At 47.7% G+C, this 27,141-nt stretch overlaps 1 protein-coding gene across 1 annotated transcript; it reads left to right on the top strand.

The window, feature by feature from the left end:
- On the top strand, nt 1-27,141 carry NDC80 (NDC80 kinetochore complex component). The gene is made up of 16 exons (XM_088455887.1): nt 1-89; nt 4,190-4,276; nt 4,855-4,972; nt 5,110-5,282; nt 5,632-5,734; nt 6,632-6,718; nt 8,140-8,233; nt 8,336-8,442; nt 8,759-8,903; nt 16,268-16,473; nt 16,837-16,989; nt 18,343-18,432; nt 18,583-18,675; nt 18,752-18,882; nt 19,522-19,624; nt 26,823-27,141. The coding sequence occupies exons 1-16, from the start codon at nt 1-3 to the stop codon at nt 26,961-26,963; spliced, it is 1,920 nt and encodes a 639-aa protein (XP_088312013.1). The 3' UTR covers nt 26,964-27,141.

The following is a 27,141-nucleotide window of genomic DNA, read 5'->3' as shown; positions in this document are numbered from 1 at the left end:
ATGCGGAGAAGTTCGGTGACTAGCAGACAGTCCGTGATACCATTACGGGTCCAAGATACCAACAGGACAGGTCTGACCACCCCTAAAACGTAAGTCCCTAGACCGCTGTATGCGAGCCTTTCCGTGCTAGAGCCCTCCTGTCACTCTTACTGAGTGTGTTGTGCTGATCACACAGCCAGTGACAGCTGAGCCCTAGTGTGTCTCCGGAGCAGACATTGACCATCCGCTCCTGGGTTGGCCTCTAATTGATAGTTTACAGGCACTTTACCTGGGAGAACAGACAGAGCGACACGACCAGCCGCTAATTGAATCTGCCCCTGTATGTCAGTGGTGACTAAAATATAATTGTCAATAAGTAACCCTGTCAGGGGAATAAGAACTACCGTATATACTCCAGTATAAGTCGACCCGAATATAAGCCGAGGTACCTACTTTTACCACGAAAAACTGGGAAAACTTATTGACTCGAGTATAAGCCTAGGGTGGGAAATGCAGCAGCTACTGGTAGTAATCCCCCCTCTCGTAGTGCCCCCAGTAGTAATCCCCCCCTGGTAGTGCCCCCAGTAGTAATACCCCCCCCTGGTAGTGCCCCCAGTAGTAATACCCCCCCCTGGTAGTGCCCCCAGTAGCAATCCCCCCCCCCCCTGGTAGTGCCCCCAGTATTAATCCCCCCCCCCCCTGGTAGTGCCCCCAGTATTAATCCCCCCCCCCTGGTAGTGCCCCCAGTAGCAACATCCCCCCTGGTAGTGCCCCCAATATTAATCCCCCCCCTGGTAGTGCCCCCAGTAGCAATATCCCCCCCTCGTAGTGCCCCCAGTATTAACCTCCCCTCGTAGTGCCCCCAGTAGCAACATCCCCCCCTGGTAGTGCCCCCAGTATTAATCCCCCCCCTGGTAGTGCCCCCAGTAGCAATATTCCCCCCTGGTAGTGCCCCTAGTATTATCCCCCCCTGGTAGTGCCCCCAGTATTCCCCCCCTCCCTGGTAGTGCCCCCAGTAGCAACATCCCCCCCCCTGGTAGTTCCCCCATTATTAATCCCCCCCCTCTGGTAGTGCCCCCAGTAGCGATATCCCCCCCTGGTAGTAGCCCCCCCAGTTGAAAGAAAGGGTCAACACAGGACCTAATTCCCGGTACTTCGACCCAGGTATTTACCTGGATTTTTCCCGGCTGTCTGAAAGGTGCCGACCCGGGTTTTTCTACTCCGGGCATAGTAAGCCGCGCTTATTGGCTGAGATAGCCGTGCACGGGCTGCACTTTTCATGACCTCATCTCTGTGTGCCATAAAAGCAGTCCATTTATTATGACACACTGTATATTGCAGGGATAATCTGTGTACTGTGTGAAAGGGGTCGACCCTGGAATTTCCCGGGAACTATGTGCTGTGTGAAAGGGGGTTAGGAGCAAATTCCCGGGTCCTTCCCGGGTTGAAAGATATGGGAAAAACCCAGGTTTTAGGGATTTTTCTGTCTGAAAGTGGTATTACTCACGTAGCAGTATAGCATAACGGATGGAGAATGGGCATTTAGTAAATAGGGAGAATCTGGAATGTGTCATATTAGTTACAGAGTATCTCAGTGAGGAGAACCATAAAACACATTATATTGTCTGTTTCTAACATGAGGAAAGTAATGTTGCCCATAGATCTGTAACTTGTTCCGTGTTCCCTTGGGACGGTACAGCCATCCGGTATCCTGGAATTGGGCAATATTCCTTCTGCATTTAATGTCCCAGTCCAGTGCGTCACTGATACCAGTCACAGGACGGATAGATTAGTCATCGTCCTCCGTCAGTGCTGCAGCAGGGAATACGCCTTTTCAGTGCCGCAGTTACAGTATGTATGTATGTAGGAGATTCTAGATGTATGGTTTTTACGGTTACAGACGTCTTCATTTCTTGCCTGTTGGGAGTTATACTAAGGAGGAGAGTTCCTGATCACTCACGGGATGATATAAAGCTTTGTAAGAATAAGAGTGTCATGTTCACATTGATTACCAACGGAACGTTATTATTACTAATGATCTATCTCTGAGAGACTATGGACCTTTGCCATATTAAGGGACATATTTATTATTTACTTTGAGCACCTATATGAATTATTTTCACTACTTTGTGTCATACTATATGTTTAAGAGTATTGTGTGAAACGCTGGGATTTAATTTGTGCTTTTAGCTCACTTCTGCGCAAAACGAACGCTGTCGACTTTATTTTTCATAGTTACAGTATTTGCACTTAGGGATCCTGATCTAGTGTTCCCGCCAGGCTGCTAAAACAACATACTGGGTGACGTCCCTACCCGCGGGCCGCAAGTGTCCTGCGGGTGGAAAAAATTGGGGTGCAGCGATCACCGCCGATGAATAGATGCCGTGCGCATGCACACGGCTTCTATGCACAAACAGAGGACATGCCGGGCACACCCCCAAGAGTAATGAAAAGGGGGCACTTCTTAAAGACACACACCCTTGTGGGCATTTGTTTTAGGGCTCGCAAGAATGCCCTTTTTATTGTCCGGCACCCTGCCCCGTGCCAGACCTAGAGGGAACACGACGGATAGTGTGTTATAGGGGCATATTTATTATCATTATATTTACTAAAATAATGTGGAAAATGGTGTTTTGTGTTTTCACATACTTTTCACATTATTTTAGTATCACATACATTTATTAAAGGGAAATTGGAGTAGTTTTCGTTAAAAATTACTACAATCCTTTCAATCCACATTTTTAGTCAGCAGATTGCATTTCCCATACTTGTAAAGGGAAATGTGATCCACCCAGATTTACTAAAAATATATTGTAACAAAAAAAACAGAGAGAAGCCCTGTGATGATAACGCCACCTGGAGATGTGTTATTGGGCCTTTCCCCAGGTTCCCCGACTCCAGCTCTGCTCTGACAGAGCACACACTGGGCCTGATTCAGAGCCGCTCGTAAGCGGCCGCTCGTTCGCTCCGAGCGATGTTCGCACAACTGCGCATGCGTACGGGTTTTAGTACGCATGTGCGAACCAGTCACTGCGGTCGAAAATCGTGTGCTCACAAAATAGCGAATGCCTGCTAATTTGAGTGACAGGATGAGGCGTATGTGGGTGGTAACAGGGGAAGGTGCTTGAAAACGGGGAGTGGAGATCAGAACGCAGGCGTGCTTAAAGGTCAAAACGGGCGTTTTAAGGGTGTGCATAATTAATACAGCAGCGTCATTGACCACGTCAGTTGGGTGTCTTATAGCCAGAACTGCTTGCAATGATTGCGGTAGGAAAATGCAACCACAAGAATAGCGAGCAGTTCATTCCCCTTTCGATGTACTCGATTAATCTATTAAATAGCGGAGATGACGTATGATGCGAGCGGCCAGGGGGCGTATTTTCAAAAATATATTGTAACAAAAAAAACAGAGAGAACACGGACACGGACGCCCTCTAGTGTTATAGCCATGTTTCTTTTTTGGGTGGGAAGCAGTATGGTGTGGCATAATATGAATTTGGGGCCTACGGCGTGGCAGAATATCAATTGGGGGCTGCTGACGCGACCCCTCCTCGTCACTCTTGGGGACGTGCCCGGCACTTACGGACACGCCGGGCAACCCCCAAGCGCTGCCGACAGGGAGAATAGATGCCGAGCGCATGCGCCCGGCGTCTATTCTCTGGCGGTGACCGGGTCACTGCACATTTCCCCACCCGCAGGACACTGCGACCCGTGGGTGAAGACGGCACCCGCAGGCTGTGAGGGCAAGGTGCTTTTTGCCCTCCAGAAGGAGGGCAGGACGCCGCGCCCCGCTAAAATAGCCTAGCGGGAACGCTACTATAGTAATGTGACAGAATCTGATTACCATTGATGGGCCATGTGTCTATACAAGTTTTCATAGATTTTGGTCGTGGATGATGATCTGACTCCTAGATTTTACAAAACTTTGCCAAACCCTGTTACCTTAACATGCAGCTTCTGGAATCGGGGTGAGGATGCGGAAAGTTTATTTTGAATATCTTACATCAAGAAGATATTCTATATTGTGCAGAATGTTGTATATTTATTTTTATTTCTGTACCCCTAGTAAGCAATACTAATATATGTGTGAGCAGTTTCTTCATTATATACTGGAATATTTATCTATGAAATCCATGTATATACATCTTGTGTTTGTTAAAATGTTATATTGGTCTCTTGAATACATTATTTTTTCCTCCCTCACTTCTAGTAAGGAGCGGCCTGGACTGAGCAAGCTAAGTATGACCAAGTCACAGTCGGCAACCTCCGAAAGGAAGACCAGCTTCTTCGGCAAGAGGTAGAACATTAAAGACCATTGCATTCATTGTGGACATTGGTGTAGTAGACCTGTGACACGGCCATATTACAGTGTTTATCAATTATATTCTGTAGACTTAGTCCATCCCTTCCTATAGCTGTCTCCACTGTGCCTCAGTGATGTCACCTAACTATTCCCTATTCCATATGTTGTATTCTGTAATGTCACTGGTTCCTAGTGACTGGATAGGCTGCATTCTCAGTGATGTCACAGGTTCCTAGTGACTGGATAGGCTGCATTCTCAGTGATGTCACCGGTTCCTAGTGAATGGATAGGCTGCATTCTCAGTGATGTCACTGGTTCCTAGTGAATGGATAGGCTGCATTCTCAGTGATGTCACTTGGTGCTGAGTGAGTAGACAGACTAGAGTTTGTGGCATTACTGAATCTAGTATAGCCTGCATTTTTATAAAGACAAATCCAGCACACATAATATCTGCCAAAGCTTTAGGCAATGGCTGCAGTTTTACGTTTGTTATATTATACAGTGATCCTATAGGCTGTGTATAAGTTAATGACTGGATGACTCTGACCACGTCTCACTTGTTCCTCCTCTAGAGCCAGCGGCAACAGGAATAGCCAGTATGGAGCATTTGGGGTCTCTGAAAAGATAAAAGACCCCCGACCTCTACATGACAAGTCCTTTATCCAGCAGTGCATCCGCCAGCTGTGTGAGGTGCGTCCTGCCCATATCTCGCCTGGGATATCATAAACTTGCACGATAACGATTAGTTGTGCAAATCAGGTCAGCGCTTATTTATGTGGAGACCATGTGTGTCGCTGACCGTCCCCTGATCTCCTTGTGTCCTGCAGTTCCTGAATGAGAACGGCTACTCCCAGACCCTCACCGTGAAGTCCTTACAGGGCCCCTCCACTAAGGACTTCCTGAAGATATTCGCCTTCATCTACAGCTTCATCTGCCCCAACTATGAAATTCCAGACTCTAAGTTCGAGGAGGAAATCCCCAAAGTATTTAAGGAGCTGGGGTAAGTGCTTGTGCTGTAAACGCAGATGTACATCCATGTGTGTGTCATGTTATGCGTGTAGGAGAGAGCCACTAACATACAGTAAGTTATATAAACGTAGACACGTACGGTTGATTTGTTCGACAACTTCTCCGCCAATAACATTTCAGGGTCCATCCCCAGTACCCAGTCCACCTGGAAATACGCTTAGTGGAAATGGTAAAAACCACACTTTAAAGTCCAACCTACGTCCACTTTAGAAACCCTGCTAGAGCCAGGCCACATAAAATGATTGTAGTGATGTATGAAATGAAGCGTTATGTCTATAGACTGGTTCATAACATAATTACTGTTCTTCTCTTACCACCAGGTATCCGTTTGCCTTGTCAAAAAGCTCCATGTACACAGTGGGTGCCCCCCACACGTGGCCACAGATAGTTGCTGCCCTGGTCTGGTTAATAGACTGTGTCAAGGTAACCGTTCACAATCGTGGTGTCTTCATGCATGGACATCTGGGAGCAGAACTGTTATTCAGTGATGTCACTTATTCCTATGGAATCTATAGGCTGGATGTTGTCCCATACTCCAGTAACTGTGTGGTCATAATGGGAACTATTTATTGACTATAAAGACTTGGCCACTCATGTGCTGTCTGTGTTCTGCAGCAACACAGCAGCCAGTCATTGCTGTACACATCCTGGCAGGTTCCCGTCAGCGAAGGCAGATTGATATAATAAATATAAGTTTCCCCATTGATTTTATTCATCGGTTACTACCATAATGTGGGGTCCCCTTGGCAATATATTCCCTTTTAAGACTGTGGCAACCACTTTATTGGTGTTATTTCTGCACTGATGGGAACCTAGTGAGCACAGTACCCTCCTACTGTACAGTTTAATGTTCCCCTTGTTCCTACGGTGGCCTAACCATATCCTCGCACACCTGGTGGCTAAACCTCTTACTTTGTTCTGATGGGTCCGTAATTTCCATAAGTGTCTCCCGCTATATCTGCCTAGTTCTCAGCCGGGTCCAATGGAGATCTGCTCTTATTTCCCCAGTGTGGATGTTTGGGTGCCCAGAGTAGGACTTTACACAGGTTTAGCCATTTTACGCTGCTAAACCCTGTCTATTTGGGCGCGATAAAAAATAATTGAATTCCCCCATAGACTTCTAGTATTCTGTCCGCACTGAGCAGAAGCTTCTACCATGGAGGCCGTTTTGTATATTTTTCTTATGTTATGATGGGTCACTGCCAAATGAGGCGACTGCTTTGCTGTAACGCGTTATCGTTGGTGCCGATCCAGAGCCCTGATTGTATATAATTCATATTGTTCGCCATTCACCCACCTGACGTTGCTCTTTGTTGCCAGTTTTGCCGTGTGCTGAGGGGCGAGGAGCAGGTGTTTGAGGAGCCTCAGATGGGAGAACAGAGCGAAAATGGCATCGACTTCAACCAGGTACAGGCCTGTCTAGGATGACTATGATATATAACATAGATAGTATAATACCTGGAGCACAGTGACGCCCCTCTCTAGAGAATGCCATTATAGAGATGTATGCCATCCTCTGTGCTGATCTGTAATATAGGGATAATGTGATGTCTGCGATGACTACGATATAATGGCATAGATAGTATAATACCTGGAGCACAGTGACGCCCCTCTGTAGTAGAGAATGCCATTATAGAGATGTATGCCATCCTCTGCGCTGATCTGTAATATAGGGATAATGTGATGTCTGCGATGACTATGATATAATGGCATAGATAGTATAATACCTGGAGCACAGTGACGCCCCTCTGTAGTAGAGAATGCCATTATAGAGATGTATGCCATCCTCTGCGCTGATCTGTAATATAGGGATAATGTGATGTCTGCGATGACTATGATATAATGGCATAGATAGTATAATACCTGGAGCACAGTGACGCCCCTCTGTAGAGAATGCCATTATAGAGATGTATGCCATCCTCTGCGCTGATCTGTAATATAGGGATAATGTGATGTCTGCAATGACTAGGATATAATGACATAGATAGTATAATACCTGGAGCACAGTGATGCCCCTCTGTAGAGAATGCCATTATAGAGATGCATACCATCCTCTGCACTGATCTGTAATATAGGGATAATGTGATGTCTGCAATGACTATGATATAATGGCATAGATAGTATAATACCTGGAGCACAGTGACGCCCCTCTGTAGTAGAGAATGCCATTATAGAGATGTATGCCATCCTCTGCGCTGATCTGTAATATAGGGATAATGTGATTTGTATCTCTCAGGTGAGAGTTGTCCTGATATACAGCGAAATGCAGACCAGTTATGAGCTATTCTATAACAGCGGATTAGGGTCAAAGTAAAAACAAAATCAATCTTAAAGGACAGCATCCCCCCAAATTGAACAATTCCCATTTAGTGTTTCCAGTGGGGAAGACCTGCCTTGCTGAGGTGGTGGTGTATAGCCCATTGGTCATATAGCACGGGCATTGTACTTCCTCTGTGTCCCTGTGATCTGGGAGTAGTGACCTTGGCCCTGACTCAGAGGTCACCTTAGAGATTGGTAGGGCTGCTCTGAGGTCTGATAGTGCAACCGATATTTGTCCGATCTGTCTTTGTACGCAAGCGGCCGGATCTGAGAAGCCGGAGGTGGGTGTGCCTGTACAAAAGGCAGTGGCTGAGACGTTTGCATATTTTGTTACATCCGCTGCGCACGAAAATTCAGCAGCGACGGACATTGTGTCCACTTCTGAATCGAGCCTTACAAGTCCGAAAAGGAAAGCGGTTTCCTCCTTTCCTGCTGCTTTTGACATGAGAACAATAAAATACACCTTGTTACACCTAGAGATGACTGGAAATGCTGTCCTGTCCTTGCAGGTGTTCGTGGATTACACGGTCAAGTGCTACGAACAGTTCATGGAGGGCCGGGACACATTTGAGGACACCGACTCAGAAGTATGTTCCAAGCTCAGTAAGTGGCTGTAACCTCTGGGGTCCACACTTCATGTCATGGTAAGGGGCCTCCGCTCCGTGACCCTGGGTCTCTAATCCACTCCCATTTCTGTCCTGACAGAGGATGTGTACGCTGTGGATGAATCTCACCTGGAGGCGCTGCAGGCAGAGTCTCGTAGGCTAATGGAGGAAATTGAGAGACTAGAGAAAGAGAAGGAGAGCGAGCCGGTACGTGTCTGATGTGCTCTGGGGTTTTACTGGTGTCCGCACCACGTGTCTGATGTGTTCGGAGGACTCCCTGGTGTCCACACCACGTCTGTGTTTCCCACGTGTCTGATGTGTTCGGAGGACTCCCCCGGTGTCCACACCACGTCTGTGTTTCCCACGTGTCTGATGTGTTCGGAGGACTCCCCGGAGTCCGCACCACGTCTGTTTCTCATGTGTCTGACTTTTCTATCAGACTTTTCTAGACCTCTGTATCTCGGTGTATCTAGACCCCTCATGCTAGGAACAGTGGGATTCAGTAAATATGTTTTGGTTTCAGGACCCTTTGGCCTCCAAGAGAAAGATGAAGATGTTGCTGCAGGCGGACATGCATAAGTACCAGAACTACCTGACGGAGATGGAGTCTCATTCAGCGCTATTGGACCAGCGGGTCAGCAGCATCAGCGAGGAGGTTGAAGCCGCAGGTATGTGCAGCCACAGCTCCATCTGGACATGTAAAGTGCCTGTGTGCTACATAGTAACTACTGTTCCTCACTTAGCGATGCCCCCTTTCAAAACCTAAAAATACACGCCGTCTACAAATGGCTAAAATCTGATACATATCTCACACTGACTATCAAACACGGAGTACTGCCACCACTTAGATTGAATGCAGTTATTAGGTTCTTCGGATATTTTTTGATTAAAAACTGGAGTCACAACCTAATTTTAAAAAAATTACTGTAAACCAAACAATTCCCTGCATAGATGTAGAATTAGTGAAATCAAAGTCTTCGTTCTTTTTAAGATCACAAAGACAGGATCTTATTAAATTGAGTTTAATAGGACAAAAACCTCACAATACTTATGAAATAAAAATGGTGATAAATTGACATGCAAAAAAATAAATCCAAAATCATTTCCTTACTTTTAAAAGTCTCTCCTTGCCCTAGAGGTGTTCTGATATGCTAAACTGTCCTACATTTGTGTTATTGCCCTTTTATTCCAAACCACGTACAGTGTTCTATAATAGTTATAATTCTCTCCTATAACCTAGCAGAGGTATGACATTGGGTTCACTAAATGGGGAAGGATTATTCTCACATAAGCGAAGGATGACGCATTTTGTGTGGCTGGTTCTAAATGTATACGGAGGTCTACTCAGACATGAATGAGGGAGAGGAGCTCTTTGATGTCTCCTATAGGAAACTTGCCTTGTCTGCTTATTTGCTTTAAGTCATCTTGTACGTTTGGGAATGACCGTGACCACATTTATGTAGTCTTATCCTGATTAGGCCAAAGTCATGACAATCCGAATAGACCACCCGTGCCTATAAGGCCAGCCACTATTTATAACCATTTAAATATTTTCAGCCATACAATATGGGGACACAGAGCTTCCTTCATAACATCAGCACTATAAATAAGATTGAACTTGCTGGTCCACCTTCCTATCCCCCATATCCTGTATTATGGTCTCTTGAATGTAGTTGTCTGCAGACCAGAATGGGCTGAGGAGGCGCTGTTCCTGGTGCTTCATCCTGCAGCATCCCGATGTTATACAGTCCTACTAAGACCAGAGGCTGATGCTGCATAGGGTGATAAGGGAGCAGCGGAAGCCTGGACGGCCCCACTCTGTAATTCAGCCAGAGGGGACCCTCCCACGCAGGGTGATGGCTGATGGGCTATAGGCAGCACCTGACCGAATACCAACCAGACAGACACATCGTTCTCTGCTCCTCCGACACCACCTCTGATACAGTGACGTTTGCTGACTGGTAGTGGTTGTTTCTGAGTTGGTCTCTGTGATTCCCCCCCCCCTTGGCTTGCTGTGTGTGGTGCCTTGCTATCATGTCTGCAAAAAAAGGAGGGATTTAAGATCTAAGCTTATGGATGTTTCATCAGAAACCTTTTATACTCCTATGAAATGCCAGTCGAAATTGTCCATGGGTCATTCAGGCACAGACACCTTATATATTATAAAGATAAAAAGAAAACCAGGCACTTGTGGGTAAAACCAATATGTTTGCTGCAGCTATCGGTTGTTTTTAAGGCACTTGCCAGCCCTTCTTAGACCATTAGAAATGTAAAATAATAAATGTAACAGACAGCGCTGCAATCAGTAGGATTATCCACACAATGATTTCAATTTAGAATATACATATTTATTGATACAATAATAAAACTGGCCAATAATAAAAAAAGAAGAAACAGTAATGGGATATATCTTATAAAAATTGAGCAGATATATACACAATAATTCACTTATTCCAATTGACAATGGATTTAGGGCCTGATTCAGACCCGCTCGCAAGCACTATGCACTCGCGAGCGGGTCAATGTTAGGCCACTGCGCACGCCGAAGCTGGCTCCGACGTGTGCATGCACGAGACCCGGCTAGCGACGGGCGCTCCGTCGCTCTGGGTCTAGCACCAAAAGGGGGCGGCTGACGATTTTGATCGACGGCTCACACCGTTTTGGAGGCGTGGCGTGGGGGTGGCTTCACAAACGGAGGCATTCCCACGCGAACGCTTGCCGTTTGTGGGCGGCCCCACTGACATCACCAGTGATGTCTGTGGGAGAGCTTCCGGCCCTGATTCAGAGCGTCCAGCTCTGAATCAGGGCATTAAGCTGGCCACACACTTCAGCAACTTTCATCCAACTAGTTGATTGGTTGGAATGAAAATCTGGTAACGTATACGAGTAACTGATGATCAGCAATTTGATCCTAAATGCCAGAAAACAGATGAAAATGTGTAAAATATTTGATCTAAACAATTTGTTCAAACAAAGGTTTTTGTCCATTTTCCGGCGTTTGGGAGCAAATTGCAGATTGTCCTTTGCTTTCATCCCTTACCAGATTTTCATTCCAACCAATCAACTAGGTGGATGGTTGGATGTAAGTTGTTTTATTGTGTGGCCAGCTTCCCTCTGTGCTGCGGTGTGTGACACGCCCCCTTCCCCTCTGCTTCGGTGTGTGACACGCCCCCTTCCCTCTGTGCTCCGGTGTGTGACACGCCCCCCTCCCTCTGTGCTCCGGTGTGTGACACGCCCCCCTCCCTCTGTGCTCCGGTGTGTGACACGCCCCCCTCCCTCTGTGCTCCGGTGTGTGACACGCCCCCCTCCCTCTGTGCTCCGGTGTGTGACACGCCCCCCTCCCTCTGTGCTCCGGTGTGTGACACGCCCCCCTCCCTCTGTGCTCCGGTGTGTGACACGCCCCCCTCCCTCTGTGCTCCGGTGTGTGACACGCCCCCCCCCCCCCCCATGCCCAATGGACCAAATTTGTTGTATGGATACAGAGACAGCAGCTTTGTCACCGTCTCTGCACTTACCGCAGGCCGCTTCTATACACAGGATACACCGATAGTGAGGGAGCTGAGCTCCGCATACATGATCTCTGCTGCAGGCGTCCTCCTTCCTCCTGAGCCGGTATTGTCCTATGTGCGTGTACTTACACTAAAGCTGGCCACACACTAGACGAACTTACATCCAACCAGCCAACTAGCTGATTGGTTGGAATGAAACTCTGGTAACGTATGGGGAGTAAATGATGATCAGCAATTTGCTACTAAATGCCACAAAACAGATGAAAATTACGTCAGACAAGTTTGTTAAATGTTTGATCTAAACAATTTGTTCAAACAAAGGTTTTTGTCCATTTTCCGGCGTTTGGGAGCAAATTGCTGATTGTCCTTTGCTTTCATCCCTTACCAGATTTTCATTCCAACCAATCAACTAGTTGGATGGTTGGATGTAAGTTGGTTTAGTGTGTGGCCAGCTTTAGGGGCCTATTCATCAACAGTAAAATAACGTTTTTAAGGACCTTTTCCTTAAATAACGTTATTTTGGTATTCATGTAGCCACTTAGCACAGGAGATATCACAGATATCTCCTTGCTAAGTTCCCCTGCGTTAATTTCCACACTCCCCATACATTAGTATTAGTACATTAGTACATTAGTATGGGGATGTGGAAATTGTGGTATTCATCAAATTCCGAAAATTATGAATTTTCGGAATTTGATGCAGTTACTAATCGCCACTGTGAGGTGGCGAATAGCAGGTGAAACTTACCTGTATCTGCGTGTGCAGGTCCCTCCGGCGCTCTGCTCCGTCCTCAGGCTCCGGAGGCTGGTCTGTCATGTGTGCTCCCCAGCAGAGCACAAGAAAGTTTAGACAAAAAAAATAATAATAATTTTTTTTTTTTCTAATCTGTCATGTGGTCTGCTGGGAAACCACATGACAGACCAGCAGGACGGAGCCGGAGGCTGCTGCGCGGACAGGTAAGTTGGGGGGGGGGGGTGAGCGGAGGGGGGTGTCCGCAAACTTAACGCATCTGTAGGCAGTGCTGCGCATGCGCTGGTTTTACAGATGTAACAGCGCATGCGCAGCACTGTTTCCAGACGCGATAAGGTAGTGTAGGCAGGGAAAAGTATCTATTTCCCGATAAGCTGTCATCGCAAAAATGACAGCTTTTCAGAATAGATACTTATGGAGAGGTAGAATGATGAATTCCACCTATAATTAGCTAGGACTCCATGCGAGTTCTAAACCTAATTATCTCTAGAGAATTTTTAGGTTTATTGAATAGGCCCCTTTGACTGCTCTTTTTAGTAAAAAAAAAAAGCACCATTAATATGGTAACATCATAATTAATAGCTAATTGCTGTTGGAAATTCCAACAGCCCTGCAAAAAAGCATGATCAGCAAATGCTGGCTATTTGAAATATATGCGCTTGCTTCTAAATGTGTGGTTTCTGCATGTGTGGAGCAATTAGCTATTAATTGATGGCACCATATTAATGGTGTTTTTTTACTAAAAAGAGCAGTCTAAATCCATTGCAAATTGGAATAAGTGAATTATTGTGTATATGTCTCTGCTCAATTTTTATAAGATATATCCCATTACTGTTTCCTTTCTTTTTTAAATTATTATTATTATTATTATTGGCCAATTTTATTATTTTTATTATTGTTATTGTATCAATAAATACGTATATTCTAAATTTAAATCATTGTGTGAATAATCCTACTGATTGCAGGGCTGTCTGTTACATTTATTATTTTACATTTCTAACCTTTATATATTAGGCTGACAGCTAACTATTGCTTACGCCTGTTTGTGCCACTGATATGACAGAGCCAGCATGGGCTAATCGATCCCTGTCCCTTGATTTCTTGCTGCGTGTCCCAAGGTGTCATGTGTAGGGATCTGTCCTTCCACTTCTGTCACTGGTGCTTCAGTGGCCAGCAACGTGCGCATGGTCAGGGGGTCTCGCCTTCTAAGTCTGTTTATGTAGCAGTAGGTGCTTCTCGGAGGCCTAAGTTCAACTTCCACAAAGTTGTGGAAATAGTGACTGGAGCTTATCTTTGAGATTTAGTGGTCAGGGAGACTTGGGTCGCTCAGTGAGGGCGTCTGGCTGATGTAGCTCCAGATGCTGGTTTTGTAGGGGCTAGAATTTTGACTTTGGTAGTTTTCTGCTCACCAAACTCTAAGATGACTCTGGAGTCTCTTCCTTCCTCTAGTGGTGTCTTGTTCCACCCAAGCTGCATAATATCACCAGCCAGGGGACGGGCTGGAAGAGTCCTATCCCTAGGGAAGGACAGCATAGGGGAAAGAGGCCTGGTCGGCCAAGAAACCTATGATCAAAGCTACAGATGTCCATCCGCATGACCAGCTTTTAGCCCACCCAGCAGTGGTGTCTGCTTTGACTGTCTCTGCTGGTTTCAGTTCCATGTCAGACTCTTAGTGATTATTATTCAGGGATGCAGTAACCGCCTCCAGTATGACAAGGTGAAATACCAAGCAATGCGAGCGCCTATTCAGTCCCTACTCTCTGCCAGGGTTAATCGCCCCCAGTGCCAGCATTCGTCTAAAAACAAAAATGGTTCCTTCCAGCCAATTTTCAACACTCAACTTTTTTGTTCTAATGGACCAGTTCATGATGGTGTTAAGATCTGTTCATCAACAGCACGGAACGGGTCATGGTGTCCATGGATATCGGGCGTGCACGTCCCAATCTGAGAGGGCCGCTGGTATCTTCTCAGCCCTGCAGTCATACCATTTCCAGCTTCACCGTTTGTCTGGCACCAGCCCCTCTTAGAAACATTCTGACCGGCACAATATCAGGAAACCGCACAGGTGGCTTCCTGTCGTTGAGGAAGAGACGCACATGAATCACAGTAAGGAGGATTCACAGCCATCCACCACCTGGCTATAATAATTACCTTGGTTGGCATAGATTAAAGACCTATAAAATATTTTTCCTCCAACGTACTCCCAAAATAAGGCAAAAGAGGAGACGCCACCACTGTTGCTTGGACACAATTCTTCACCTTCACTGGTTTCAGGGTCTGTGTTCCCTGATGGAGGCTAACCATCCAATGAACGTCCTAATGTTACTGATGGCTTTAAATGCTTTAGTTCATTTACACAACCCCAGCTTTGGGGCATACAGCAATCACCATGGAGGCACAACGAGCTGTCTTGCAATGGAGGAGGAGGCCGCCAGGATCATGCACTTGGGGAAAAAAAGAAATAAAAAAGTGACAGCATTTTCAGGCGTGATCATTCCAGCTGTGGGAACTGGGAGGCAACAAGGGCATTTTTTTAGCAAATTGCGAATCGACATAGTCCGCCACATGATAATGTTTCATCTGTTCCACAAGGGGGAGCACTTTTGCTCATGAATCAAGGATCCAGAGGCATTTGGTGTAGACGCCATGACGGTCTATGGCTGATTTATTATTTTTAATAATTTATATGGCGTCACAAGTGTTCCGCAGCGCCTTACACATTACATAAATAGGTGACCAGTGACTTACAGAACAGTACAATACAGGACATGGATAATATACATTGCTACATTAGTGACCATAACACCCAGATAAGCAACAGAGCGTAAGCAGCCAAGTGTTAGGTGCCCTGGTGGGGGTAAGAAGTAGATGAAAGTAAAGTAAGGAGAAGCACAAGAGGGTAGAGGGCCCTGCTCGTAAGAGCTTTATCTGCTAGTATTGGTGATGCTGACCAAAAGCAAAAGAATGACTCCGCACTGAGCTAATGTAAATGTTTTACTTTGTATAAATTAACCAACAATATTTATTTTTAAAGCCCCCAGGAAAATGAATTCAAGTTAGTGGTGCTCCCTAGGGTCAGTACAACATGTACTCAAACCAAGAGAACAGACAGAAAAACCCTTTGAAAATATATATGCATAAATAAACCTCAACCTTTAACCTTAATATTTAAAATGGGTTAAAAGAAATGACTCCATGATATTTTTCAAAATCTCACAATATGTATTAACCATCAATTTGATAAATTTCAAAGATATAAAACTGTATACAGTCACAGTATATTGTATGTGTGTGTGTGTGTGTGTGTGTATATATATATATATATATATATATATATACACACACACACACACACACACACACAATGTCCAAGGATGGCACTCCCAATAATTGGTATTGTAAAGCAGGTGCCCTCCAACAGAAGGCAATGATGATTGTCTTCCAATATAGAGAATCCAGACAGGCGGCACTCCAAAAAATAAAACACTGCACAGGGATGGGAACAAATCACCACCGACATTTCGGAGCCCTTTTATTGCCCCATCATCAAGGTCCTTGAGTGCCGCCTGTCTGGATTTATATATATTTTTATATATACATTTAATCTGTTTGTTGATTAATACACGTTTTGGGTATTTTTATTGCCGTTCCAAACAACCCGACTTGTAAAGCGAGATTTCCCCATGAGTCACCGGTGGTGATCCCAGGCTGCACCTGATGAGGGTATTACTCCTGTCATTGCTGGTTACTGAGATCTGTCTCTCCGTCTCCAGAGCTGGAAAATGAGGCCATAAAGCAGGAGAACCTGCGGCTGAAGAACATCTTGGACAACCAGAAATACTCTGTAGCGGATATAGAGAGGATCAAGTACGAGGAGACTGAGCTACAAGAGGCCATCACCAAGCTGACCAAAGAGCTGGATGACGACAAACAGCATCTATGGAGCGAGGAGCTGAAATACGCCAAAATCAAAGAATCGGTAACCGCCAATATATCCTATACAGACACCCGTCTAACCTCCCATACCTCAGCTCTGTTCCCACTGTACCTAATGGTCTCATTTCTCTATATAGCGGTGGTCCCATATTAGATGTTTCAAACAAAACTTCACCCAGGGATAACAGCCCCCCCCCCCCCCTTTCTAATATGACACTATACTAATACCCCCATTTCAAGAACTGGGCGCATATCTGTAGATTAGAAAGTGCACTAATAACAGGCAGGTCCAAGTGTTGTGCAGTTCATGTGACTAAATGATGCTTCCTGCGGTCATACTTTGTGTGTGTGTGCGCGGAACATTTGGGTGCGGTTCTTAATCCAGTGCTGTCTCTTTATTCTTAAGGTGGAGACACAGGTAGCGGAGTTTCACAAGGTGGCTCGGAAAGTGCGTCTGATTCCGTCCACGGCAGAGAATGCGAACGGACGCGATTTCCAGATCGAGTGGAATCTGGAGAGCGATCAGGGCAGCTTGAACCGCTGTAGGAACAAGATCAACGTAAGGGCTTGTACTGAGCTTCACTCCCATCTGTCAGGCTTATCTGTGCAAAGATGATCTGGCATAATGTATACAGAGGGTTTGTCTTACCCAAGGAGATTGGTCATTTACAGATCATGCATAATTTTTATTCTTGTGTGTAAGAGGCTGTTATTATATTAGGTTTATGTTCTACTTTTATTTGTTACATTTATTTTGTTGACCATTTGTAGCAGACTTTGCCTCTTGTCTGCTTCTTTCCCTATCTCGGGGCAAATAGTCGTTTAGTAGTTGAATTTTAATGTAAACCGCAGCCTAATAGAGTATATTATAGGAGCTCCCACATTTGCTATAACTACATGACGTCTGCTGTTCCTATAAAATGCACTGTTACAAATCTTACATTGAGGAGAAGATTAATATGAGTAACTTCAAAAACAATAGGTATTTCGTTTGGAGATTAGAATTAACTTCATAATAAAGTAGAATGTAAGATTGTAACCAGACTTTAAAAGAAATAAAATCTCAGGCCTTTTGATTCAGAGATGGGAACTGCCTGGATGGGTGAATGGATGTACAGAGTTCCTGCATTATATTGTTGCTATGAACTACGAGTTACAGTATAGTGAGGAGCCATACATGTAGGGGTTTAGGGGCTGGAATACATACAGGTATTGATCTGCTATCAGGAGCGATTCATTCCAGTAAGTAGTGCTGACTCTGATGTTAGCCAGGTCCTTACTCATTTTAAATGCAGACAGGGACGGGAGACCATTGTCATAGGTATTGTGCCGAAATGGGCTATAAAACATGGAACGGAGACCTTTTTTGGGAAAAATAATTATTGGATTTTTCAAAATAAAAATTGACAAATAAGACACAGACATACACAAAGGCAATAGGTGTAATGGCAATAACGATGGACAAAAGAGCAACCAGTGAAAACATCAAGATTACGCAAAACCGTAGAGTCGCAGCGTCTATAGAAAACACATTCATGTATAAGTTCTGGTGTGGAAGGATCGTCCCTTTGTCCAACTTCAACACATAACCATCAGAACAGACGATCAGACCCTTTAGAGATAATCTACAGATCTTATAGTATAGCAGTAACATACATTCCATGTCTACAGATAAAAGTAACCAGTGACATCCCGAAAACAATACAACATACACTAAGGAAGAGACGCAGGGAAACACATAAGGAAAGACGGGGAGGGGGGGGGGGGGTTGAAATCTAAGCATCCATAAGTCACCACCTGCTTAGGGTTCGTAAATAATCCCAATGTAGCCTCATTCTCCAACTATCACAGCCAGGCTAATTACAACCTTTTATGTTTTTTTAATGTATTTTATAATATTTGTATTACACAGCTTCCACTATTGGAGATCCTAACACAGCTGGAAGGACAGATGGCGCAGGCCACCAACAAGAGGATGGAATCGGAGGACCTGCTGGAGCAGGTGAGACTCAGACGCTGCACCTAGCTGTAGTGTGACCCACGAGGGCGTTTAGGACTCGGACCCTGATAATTACTGATCGCCTACAATGTACGGTGATGGCTGGAGACCAGCAACTAAAGGGAACGGTGTCTTTTGTTTTTCCCCCTTTAGTTGAATTCTCTGATTGCTGAGAAGAGAAATGAGATAAAGAGTCGCAAGGAAGAGGCTCAGAAGCTGGACGAGCTTCATCTTCAGAAAGTAGAGGTGAGACCTCAGCCGCAGTATGGCGGGTGCAGGGTGGGACCATGTGTTACCTTCTGACCTATTATCCTGCTCTCAGGAGGCTGACGAGGAAGAGAAGAGATGGTCTGCGGAAATCGAGTCTTTGGAGAAACATCGTCACCTGCTGGAGTCTGGCGTTAACAAGAGTCTGGAGGAAGCCATGAAGGACCTGCAGAAAGCCCAGCAGGAGTGAGTGTAGTGTGGAGACTCCGCATGTAATAGCTGGGGGGGGATCATGGTTGTGCTTTATGTATAGCAGCAACTGGAAAGGGTTCTGTTCTGCTGTCACCTCCTGTATGGATTTATTGTTACTATAAGTCTATAACTGGGGGATAGATGGGTGCTGTGTATTTACCCCAGTTATCAATGGTTAAGCTGCTCCGACACGTAGCGTGGCAACTAAACTGAGCTCAATGCCCCATAATAATCCAATCTAAACTGCTAGGGTGATGGTCGGACATGTTGGTAAAGGCAGTAGGAAGATGACCCTTGTCAACTGGCGTATGGCGCCCTCCGATCTCACTAACGGGTGACTGCTTGTCCTAAGTGCTGAACAGCCCGATCTGACACCCGGGTGAGGCATTACGTCTGGGATTGGGCCACTTTCTGAGTGGGGAAATGTTTGTACCCAGTAATGTCCCCGGTTGGTTCAGCCCTCGGTACAGTTATTAATAAAGACTCAGATCCCATGTGCACTAATACCGGGGAACATTTCCTGCCTGAGACATGTAGTGGATGCTTGGTAAAGACACACCCGGAGGTGGGCCGGATGACCCCGAGCCATGATCCTGCCCAAACGATGTCTGAGATGTCCTCTTATCTCCTCAGGCTGCAGCTTGTTGAGCACCAGACTGAAGAGGAGATGAGACAAGTCGGGAATAAGTTGTCCCGGGTGGTGACGGCGGTGGCTTCTCACATGGCAGCGATAGAGGTGAGGAAACAGAGCGCTACGCCACTGCAGGCACATGGTGGACGGGAAGATGGAGCAGAGGCCCAGTCACATCTGAAAGGATGGGGGGAGAGTGGGGTGGGGGAGGTGTACAAATAAGGGTCTCTCTCTCTATCCACAAAGATTATTTCCTGGGGCACAGGGAAATTAGTATTATTACGCTGTTAGAAAAGAGACAGACAGGCCTGCGTTTCTCTGACCACTCCCCTGTAACCACCCCCAAACGCTCACAGCTTGTACTATACAGTAGATGTAAGACTCTCGGGGGTATAGATACGAAGAGGCGGCTTTTCTATATCGTCACATCTCTAAGGGGTTCACCTCAAAATTTAAAGCAGAGCTAATATTAAGCATGAAGCCCGACTGGTTATCAAGAAGGACAGAAAATACAGAGTAGAGGGGGACAGAAGAGGACATCAGGAGTGTGGGGGGGGGGTATTGGTCTGTTCTTGCAGGCCAGATACAGTTTGTCCCTTTTTTATTTTTTCATTATTATATTGTCAATTTCTACTTCAGGGTCCATAGGGGGTCCACAGGGTTGACCTTGGGGTATAGCTGGATCTGGATCCATGGGCACCACGCAGTTAAAGCTTTAGCTGCTCCCAGGATGCACTTGGGTCCGTCCTCCTCTATACCCTGCCCCCGGCCACAGCACCTCAGTTTGAGTTGGTGCCCGGCCGGAGTCGGGTCACCTGCGCAGGGGGGCTGCAGGAGCAGCCCCCAAAAGCTTTCTATTTTTATTTAAAAAAAAAAAAAGAGCCTGTTAGATTTTTATTTTAAAACAGAGGCTCTAGTGTGGCAGCGACGGGCTGTCTATGCAGACGCCCACGCTGCCGCTCTCCTTCCCCGCTGGCGCCGCGACGCCAGTACTGCACTGGGGATCGCGGCGGGAGGCCAGAGTCCGTACTAGCCGGACTCTGGGTCCCTCCCTGGACTGCTGCCGGAGTCGCCGGGGACAAGGTAAGCCGCGAGTCGCCGATTAGCGGCGGCTCGCTGGTTTTGCCTGCAGATGCAGTCCTTTGCCCCCGGTCCTAGGGGACAGACCGGGGTCGCTAGCGGTGGCGGCGGGCTCCCCCTCTGAGGAGGAATAACCCGTGGGACCACTAGACCACCAGGGATATATGGCAAGCGGGATGCCGGCAAGCCCTGGGGTTAATATGCTAGCCAGGGGAGGAAGCCTTCCCTGTCAGCGGCTCCTCCCCTCAGCTCAGCGCGCCTTTCAGCACGGAGTCTGGCGTCGCTGAGCTGCAGCTACTCGGCCACTCCTCCTCTGAGGTCTCCAGCGGCCATTTTCTCACAGTGGCAGCGCAGATCTTCAGGGAGCACGCGGACCGGTCCCCCTGTGTACCTCTCCCCTGATTAAGGACAGCGTACACAGCACTATAGCCCTCCCAGACACTGAATCTGGGCAGGTTGATTGTAGTGGAAAGGTGCAGTGAGTATATCTTCCTGCATGGTATGTGACTTTTGCTAGTGCTGCCTGTCTGTGCTTATTTTCTACTTACTGTCAGCTTATACCTATCCCTTTATTTCTCCTACAAGCCCTACAGGTGTGTGGGGGAGAGGCGTTTCTACTGACCTCACTTATATAGATCACGTATTTGTGAGGTCCGTCACATACAGTTGTGTGCTACTCAGTGCCATATTGTGGGCTGTTGTTCAGCACACCGGTGAGTGCGTTTTACTTCTACCCTGGTGCCAGATATATAATATATTCTATCATGTCAGACGAGGAGGTTGAGCGCTCAGTGGCTCCGGTGTTGGCCTCCTGCGGACGCTGTTCTGCAGGAGTAGATAGGGAGGATTTGTCACAGGATGGCCTGTGTAGTCGATGCCAGGTGGCTCCTGGCCCATCCAGACCTTCTCTGGTGCAGGAACCACCGTGGGCGATGTTTTCTCAAGTGCTGGTGTCTATTGCGGACCGTCTGTCGGTCCCGACTGCTCTCCCTACTAGGTCGTTGTCCCAGCCGACCATCCCCCATTCCCCGGGTGTCCCGCAGTTATTGCGGAGTCCTCCTGGGTCTCAGTCGGTGGGTCCCTATGCGGGGTTGCCTATGTATATACAGGCTTCCCCTGTGGCGCAGCAGCCTGTGGTACCTTTTCAGGCCCCTATGGTGACTCCTCCACCCTGGGTGGATGTGCTCTCCAACTCCGTGCAAAATTTGGCGGCCGCTTCCTCAGCTTTTCAGTCAATGTTGCAGACTGACATGCCTTCTAGGATTTCAAAACGCCCACTCATGACACGGGCTGCTCAGGTATCGGACTCAGAGGGTTCCTCAGATGATGGGGAGGTCCCTGATGACACTGACTCGGACGCCTCGGTCCAGGAAATGGATACCAAGTCGTCCATTAATGTGCGAGCACTAGTTAGGGCGGTGCGAGCTATTCTTCTTATAGAGGATGAGGCACCGGTTCCTAAGTCGAAGTTTCCTAGTTTCAAAAAAACTAAGGTGGCTTCTGCGGTGTTTCCCCTGTCGGATCAGTTGACGGATCATATGGCGGTAGCTTGGCAGGCGCCCAGTAAGAGATTCCTTCCTCAGAAGCGGTTGGCTTCTAATTACCCCTTCCCTGAGGCACATTGTAAAAAATGGGAAACTCCACCGGCGGTGGATTCCCATGTCACCCGTTTAACTCGGGGCGCCACCTTACCATTACCGTCGATATCCTCGCTGAAGGATCCCACGGACAGGAAAGTTGAGACTTGCTTAAAGTCTATTTACTCCCTCTCCGGGGCGGTGGCCCGACCGTCCATGGCCATCTCCTGGGTGGCCAAGGCCATGAGGGGTGGGCCAATGCATTGGAAGATACCTTCCCGGACGACGCTCCGGATGTCCAGCGGGCGTTGTTGGGACAAATGAGGGACGCTGCTTCTTACATTGGAGAAGCTTCTTTAGATGCTAGTCTGCTGACCTCGCGGGTATCGGCTGCAGCGGTGTCTGCCCGCCGATCCTTATGGTTGCGGTCCTGGAGAGCGGACTCTGATTCAAAGAAAGGTCTGGAGGCCTTACCTTTCAATGGGGAATTACTATTTGGTCCGGACTTGGACAAAATAGTGGACACCCTGGCTAAATCCAAGTCGGCCTTCCTCCCTTCGGCGGCACTGCCTGCTAAGGTTCGGAGTTCGGCTTTTCGTTCCTTTCGGGTTCAGGGTAAGGCGAAAGGTCAGTCCTTCCCGAGACAGTCTGCGAGTAAGACGGCCTCTAAACCCAAGAAGCAAGCCTGGAGTGCTCGGCGCCCTTCTTCCAAGCAGGAAGATAAACCTGCGGCCTGATGGGACGGGCCTCCCTCTGGGGGACCTCAGAGTGGGAGGCCGACTTCTTCTATTTGCCCAGTGCTGGCACAATACCACCACGGATGCCTGGGTTCGAGAAGTGGTCTCCCAGGGGTACGCCCTGTCTTTTCGGCACAGACCACCCCACCAGTTTTTCTGCACAAGTCCTTCTCAGGACAAGACCAAGGCGTTACAGGTTCAGGAGGCTATAGAGTCCTTGCTGAAAGCAGGGGTCATTGTTCCCGTTCCTCTATCACAACGAGGGACGGGGTATTATTCGTCTCTGTTTCTGGTGCAGAAACCCAATGGTTCTCATCGCCCTATCCTCAACTTGAAGTCTCTGAACAAATTCCTCAGAGTTCCCAAGTTCAGGATGGAAACGTTACCTTCCATCATTCTGGCGATGGAACCGGGGGATTACATGGTGTCCCTGGACATCCAGGACGCCTACCTCCATATTCCGATAGCATCTTCACATCAGCGGTATCTGAGGTTCGCTATCCTTCAACATCACTATCAGTTCCGGGCGCTACCCTTTGGTCTCTCCACGGCACCGAGGGTGTTCACGAAGATTATGGCAGTCATGGCCACACATCTTCGGAACCAGAATGTACGGCTGCTGCCGTACCTGGACGACCTCCTGTTGCTGGCGAGCTCCCCGGAGGTACTGCTTCAACATCTCCACCTGACGATCGCTTGCCTGCAAGCACACGGGTGGTTGATAAATTGGAAAAAGTCCTCCCTGATTCCATCACAGCGGATGGTTCATTTGGGAGCCCTGCTGGATTCGCGTCAGCAAAGGATCTTCCTGACTCCGGAGAAGGTCGCCTCCCTACAGCTGCGGATACGCAGTTGCCTGAGCCGTTGCCGCCTGTCGGTCCATTCGGCTATGAGAGTTCTGGGGTCCATGGTGTCGACATTCGACATGGTGGAATTTGCCCAGTTCCATTCCCGGCCCCTGCAGGGGCTGATTCTATCAGAATGGAACGGGTTACCTCAACGGATCCGCTCTCAGGTGCTGGTGTTGTCTTCGGACGTTCGGCTATCTTTGGCTTGGTGGCTTCAGACAGCTCATCTGGTCGAGGGGCGCCCATTTTGGATCCCGGACTGGGTCCTGCTCACGACGGATGCCAGTCTCCGGGGTTGGGGGGCAGTGACCGGCTCTTTGTCGCTTCAGGGTCGTTGGTCAGCGGAAGAAGCACTTCTCCCCATCAACATCCTGGAACTGCGGGCAGTATACAGGGCCCTGCAGTCGTCCGGCCCCGCTCTTCACGGAAGGGCGGTACAGGTGCAGTCCGACAACGCCACCACGGTGGCGTATATCAATCACCAAGGCGGAACTCGCAGTCAGGCAGCGATGTCGGAGGTGTCTCGTATCCTGACTTGGGCGGAGGGTCACATTCCAGCGATCTCGGCGGTCTTCATCCCCGGAGTCCTCAATTGGGAGGCGGACTTCCTCAGCCGTCACGACGTGCATCCCGGGGAATGGTCGCTTCACCCAGAGGTGTTTCAGCTACTCGTGGACAGGTGGGGACTGCCGGAGCTGGACTTGATGGCCTCCCGTCACAATCACAAGTTGCCCGTTTACGGGTCAAGGACAAGAGACGCAGGTGCAAGTCTGGTGGACGCGCTGTCGGTGAAATGGACGTTTCACCTGGCGTATCTGTTTCCTCCGATATCCCTGCTTCCTCGGGTTCTGCGGAAATTCAAGCAGGACGGCGGCATGCTCGTGCTGGTAGCTCCGGCGTGGCCCAGACGTCCTTGGTACTCCGATCTCAGGAGCCTCTCCATCGACGCTCCGTACCTTCTTCCTCAGCGTCGGGACCTGTTGTCTCAGGGGCCCTGCCTTTACCCGGATCTGGGTCGGCTGTCTTTGACGGCGTGGCTCTTGAGACAGCCGTCTTGAGGTCTCGGGGCTTCTCCAGTTCGGTTATTGGTACCATGCTCAGGGCACGCAAGCCTGCTTCAGCACGGATTTATCACAGAGTGTGGCACACTTACTTTCAGTGGTGTGAGTCCAGACATTATGATCCTCAGGTGTTCCGAGTTTCTAGGATCTTGGAATTTCTTCAGTCAGGATTGGATCTCGGCTTACGCCTTGCATCTCTGAAGGTTCATGTGTCCGCCTTGTCCGTGTGGTTTCAACGGCGGATTGCAATACTACCAGACGTTCACACCTTTTTCCAAGGTGTTCTCAGGATCCAGCCTCCCTTTGTGCCTCCTGTGGCTCCTTGGGACTTGGCGGTGGTGCTACGGGTCCTGCAGGGTCCTCCGTCTGAGCCTCTTGAGGCGGTGGAGCTCAAGTGGCTGACATTTAAGACGGTTTTTCTCCTGGCAATTGCTTCGGCCAGGAGGGTGTCTGAATTGGGGGCGCTTTCCTGTCGCCCTCCTTTCCTGATTTTTCACCAGGACAGAGCGGTGCTCCGCACTCGTCCTGAGTTTTTGCCCAAAGTGGTCTCGAAGTTCCATATTAATCAGGAACTTGTTGTGCCAGCTTTTCAGTCCCCTGATCTTTCAGCTGGTGAGACTTCCTTAGATGTGGTCCGGGCGCTTAGAATTTATGTAGACCGGACGGCTTCGGTTAGGAAGTCTGATTCCTTGTTTATCCTCTTTGGTTTTCACAAGAGGGGTTGGCCTGCCAACAAACAAACGTTAGCCCGTTGGCTTCGTTCCGTTATTTGTGAGGCTTATGCACAGGAGGGCTTACCTGTGCCAGCCTCTGTTAAGGCTCATTCCACTCGTTCTGTGGGTCCCTCTTGGGCTGCTAGACGTGGCGCTTCTGCTGTTCAGCTGTGTAAGGCGGCCACTTGGTCTTCAATTCAAACGTTTTTGAGGTTCTATGCGTTTGACACCTTTGCCTCTCAGGATGCATCCTTTGGGCGCCGGGTACTCCTTTCAGCACAGGAGTGTCCCCGCCCTTAGTTGTACTGCTTTGGGACATCCCCAAGGTCAACCCTGTGGACCCCCTATGGACCCTGAAGTAGAAAACAAGAGATATGGTAAGAACTTACCTTTGTTATCTCTGTTTCTACGAAGTCCATAGGGTCCACAGGGCGCCTGCCCTGACGCACCAGGCTTCAAATGGGCTGTGTGGCTGGTCACCGGTTTTCCGTCTCCCATTTCTGTGAGTATGGTTTCTTGTGTGTTCCAGTCTTCCTTCTCTCTGTTTAGTCTCCTCCTCCGGCCTTGGCTGCTTACCAACTGAGGTGCTGTGGCCGGGGGCGGGGTATAGAGGAGGACGGACCCAAGTGCATCCTGGGAGCAGCTAAAGCTTTAACTGCGTGGTGCCCATGGATCCAGATCCAGCTATACCCCAAGGTCAACCCTGTGGACCCTATGGACTTCGTAGAAACAGAGATAACAAAGGTAAGTTCTTACCATATCTCTTGTTTTTAATCTCTCTTTAATGTAAGGTGGTGTCCTGTATTTCAGTTGTCATTGCCTGATTCCATACTGGGTACACTCAGATACTGCTTGGGTAGGGTTGCATAAAATTCGATTTTTATTTATTTTTTTTTTTAAACTGATTTATTTGATTTAAATCAGATTTTTTTTTAAGTAAACGTTTTAAATTTTTACTCCCTGTCCTCCTCTCCCAAACATATATTGTTATTGGTGGTTACCTGAGTTCTAATGCTCTGATTGGTAGGAAGTAGGCATTGGCTCCTCCCACTTACAGACCACTAGAGAGAGGCCCCTGTGAAATGCTTCTAACAATAGGGCACCTGGTGAGTGTATAATATGTTATATCCATAGCAGTCAATCAGAATGGAGCCGTCTTATTCTTTACTACACTTTAGGGAATGTATGTGATGTCAGGTTGCTATAGGCAACACCAACATTTCTACTCGGTTACCAATGGAACTGTTCCTCAGTGGGGTTACTTGGTGGATTTACTGTCTCTTTCAGAAATACCTGGAGGAGAAGCGGCTGAAGACGGAGAGAGAATACGAGGAGTTCACCAAGGAAGACCTGCTGGTCGATGTGCGAGAGTTACTGGGGAAGTATAAAGAGAAGGCCAAAGTCTTAAGGAACCCCCTCAGCAAATAACTCTGGGGTCTTCTCCCAGCTAATAACACTCTGTTTAATATGTTGTTCTGCTTCTGTTATTTAAGTGCTCGGCCAATTGTACAGTACTGTATAGGCATTGTTTGTGTTTTATAAGAATGTAACATTTGTGCATTTAATATTGTTTTTTGTTTTAAATAAAAAAAATTTATTCAATGGA

This window comes from Taudactylus pleione, unplaced genomic scaffold (genome assembly GCF_031769625.1).
Source record: "Taudactylus pleione unplaced genomic scaffold, aTauple2 ptg000677l, whole genome shotgun sequence".
NCBI classification, from domain to species: Eukaryota; Metazoa; Chordata; class Amphibia; order Anura; family Myobatrachidae; genus Taudactylus; species Taudactylus pleione.
Note: the sequence above shows the minus strand (reverse complement) of the source record. Positions and strands in the feature narration are given on the sequence as shown.

Coding starts and splice junctions, on each gene's coding strand:
- NDC80 (XM_088455887.1), top strand. CDS start 1: ATGCGGAGAAGTTCGGTGACTAGCAGACAGTCCGTGATACCATTACGG. Junction 18,676..18,751: donor TTCATCTTCAGAAAGTAGAG/GTGAGACCTCAG, acceptor TCCTGCTCTCAG/GAGGCTGACGAGGAAGAGAA. Junction 18,883..19,521: donor CTGCAGAAAGCCCAGCAGGA/GTGAGTGTAGTG, acceptor TTATCTCCTCAG/GCTGCAGCTTGTTGAGCACC.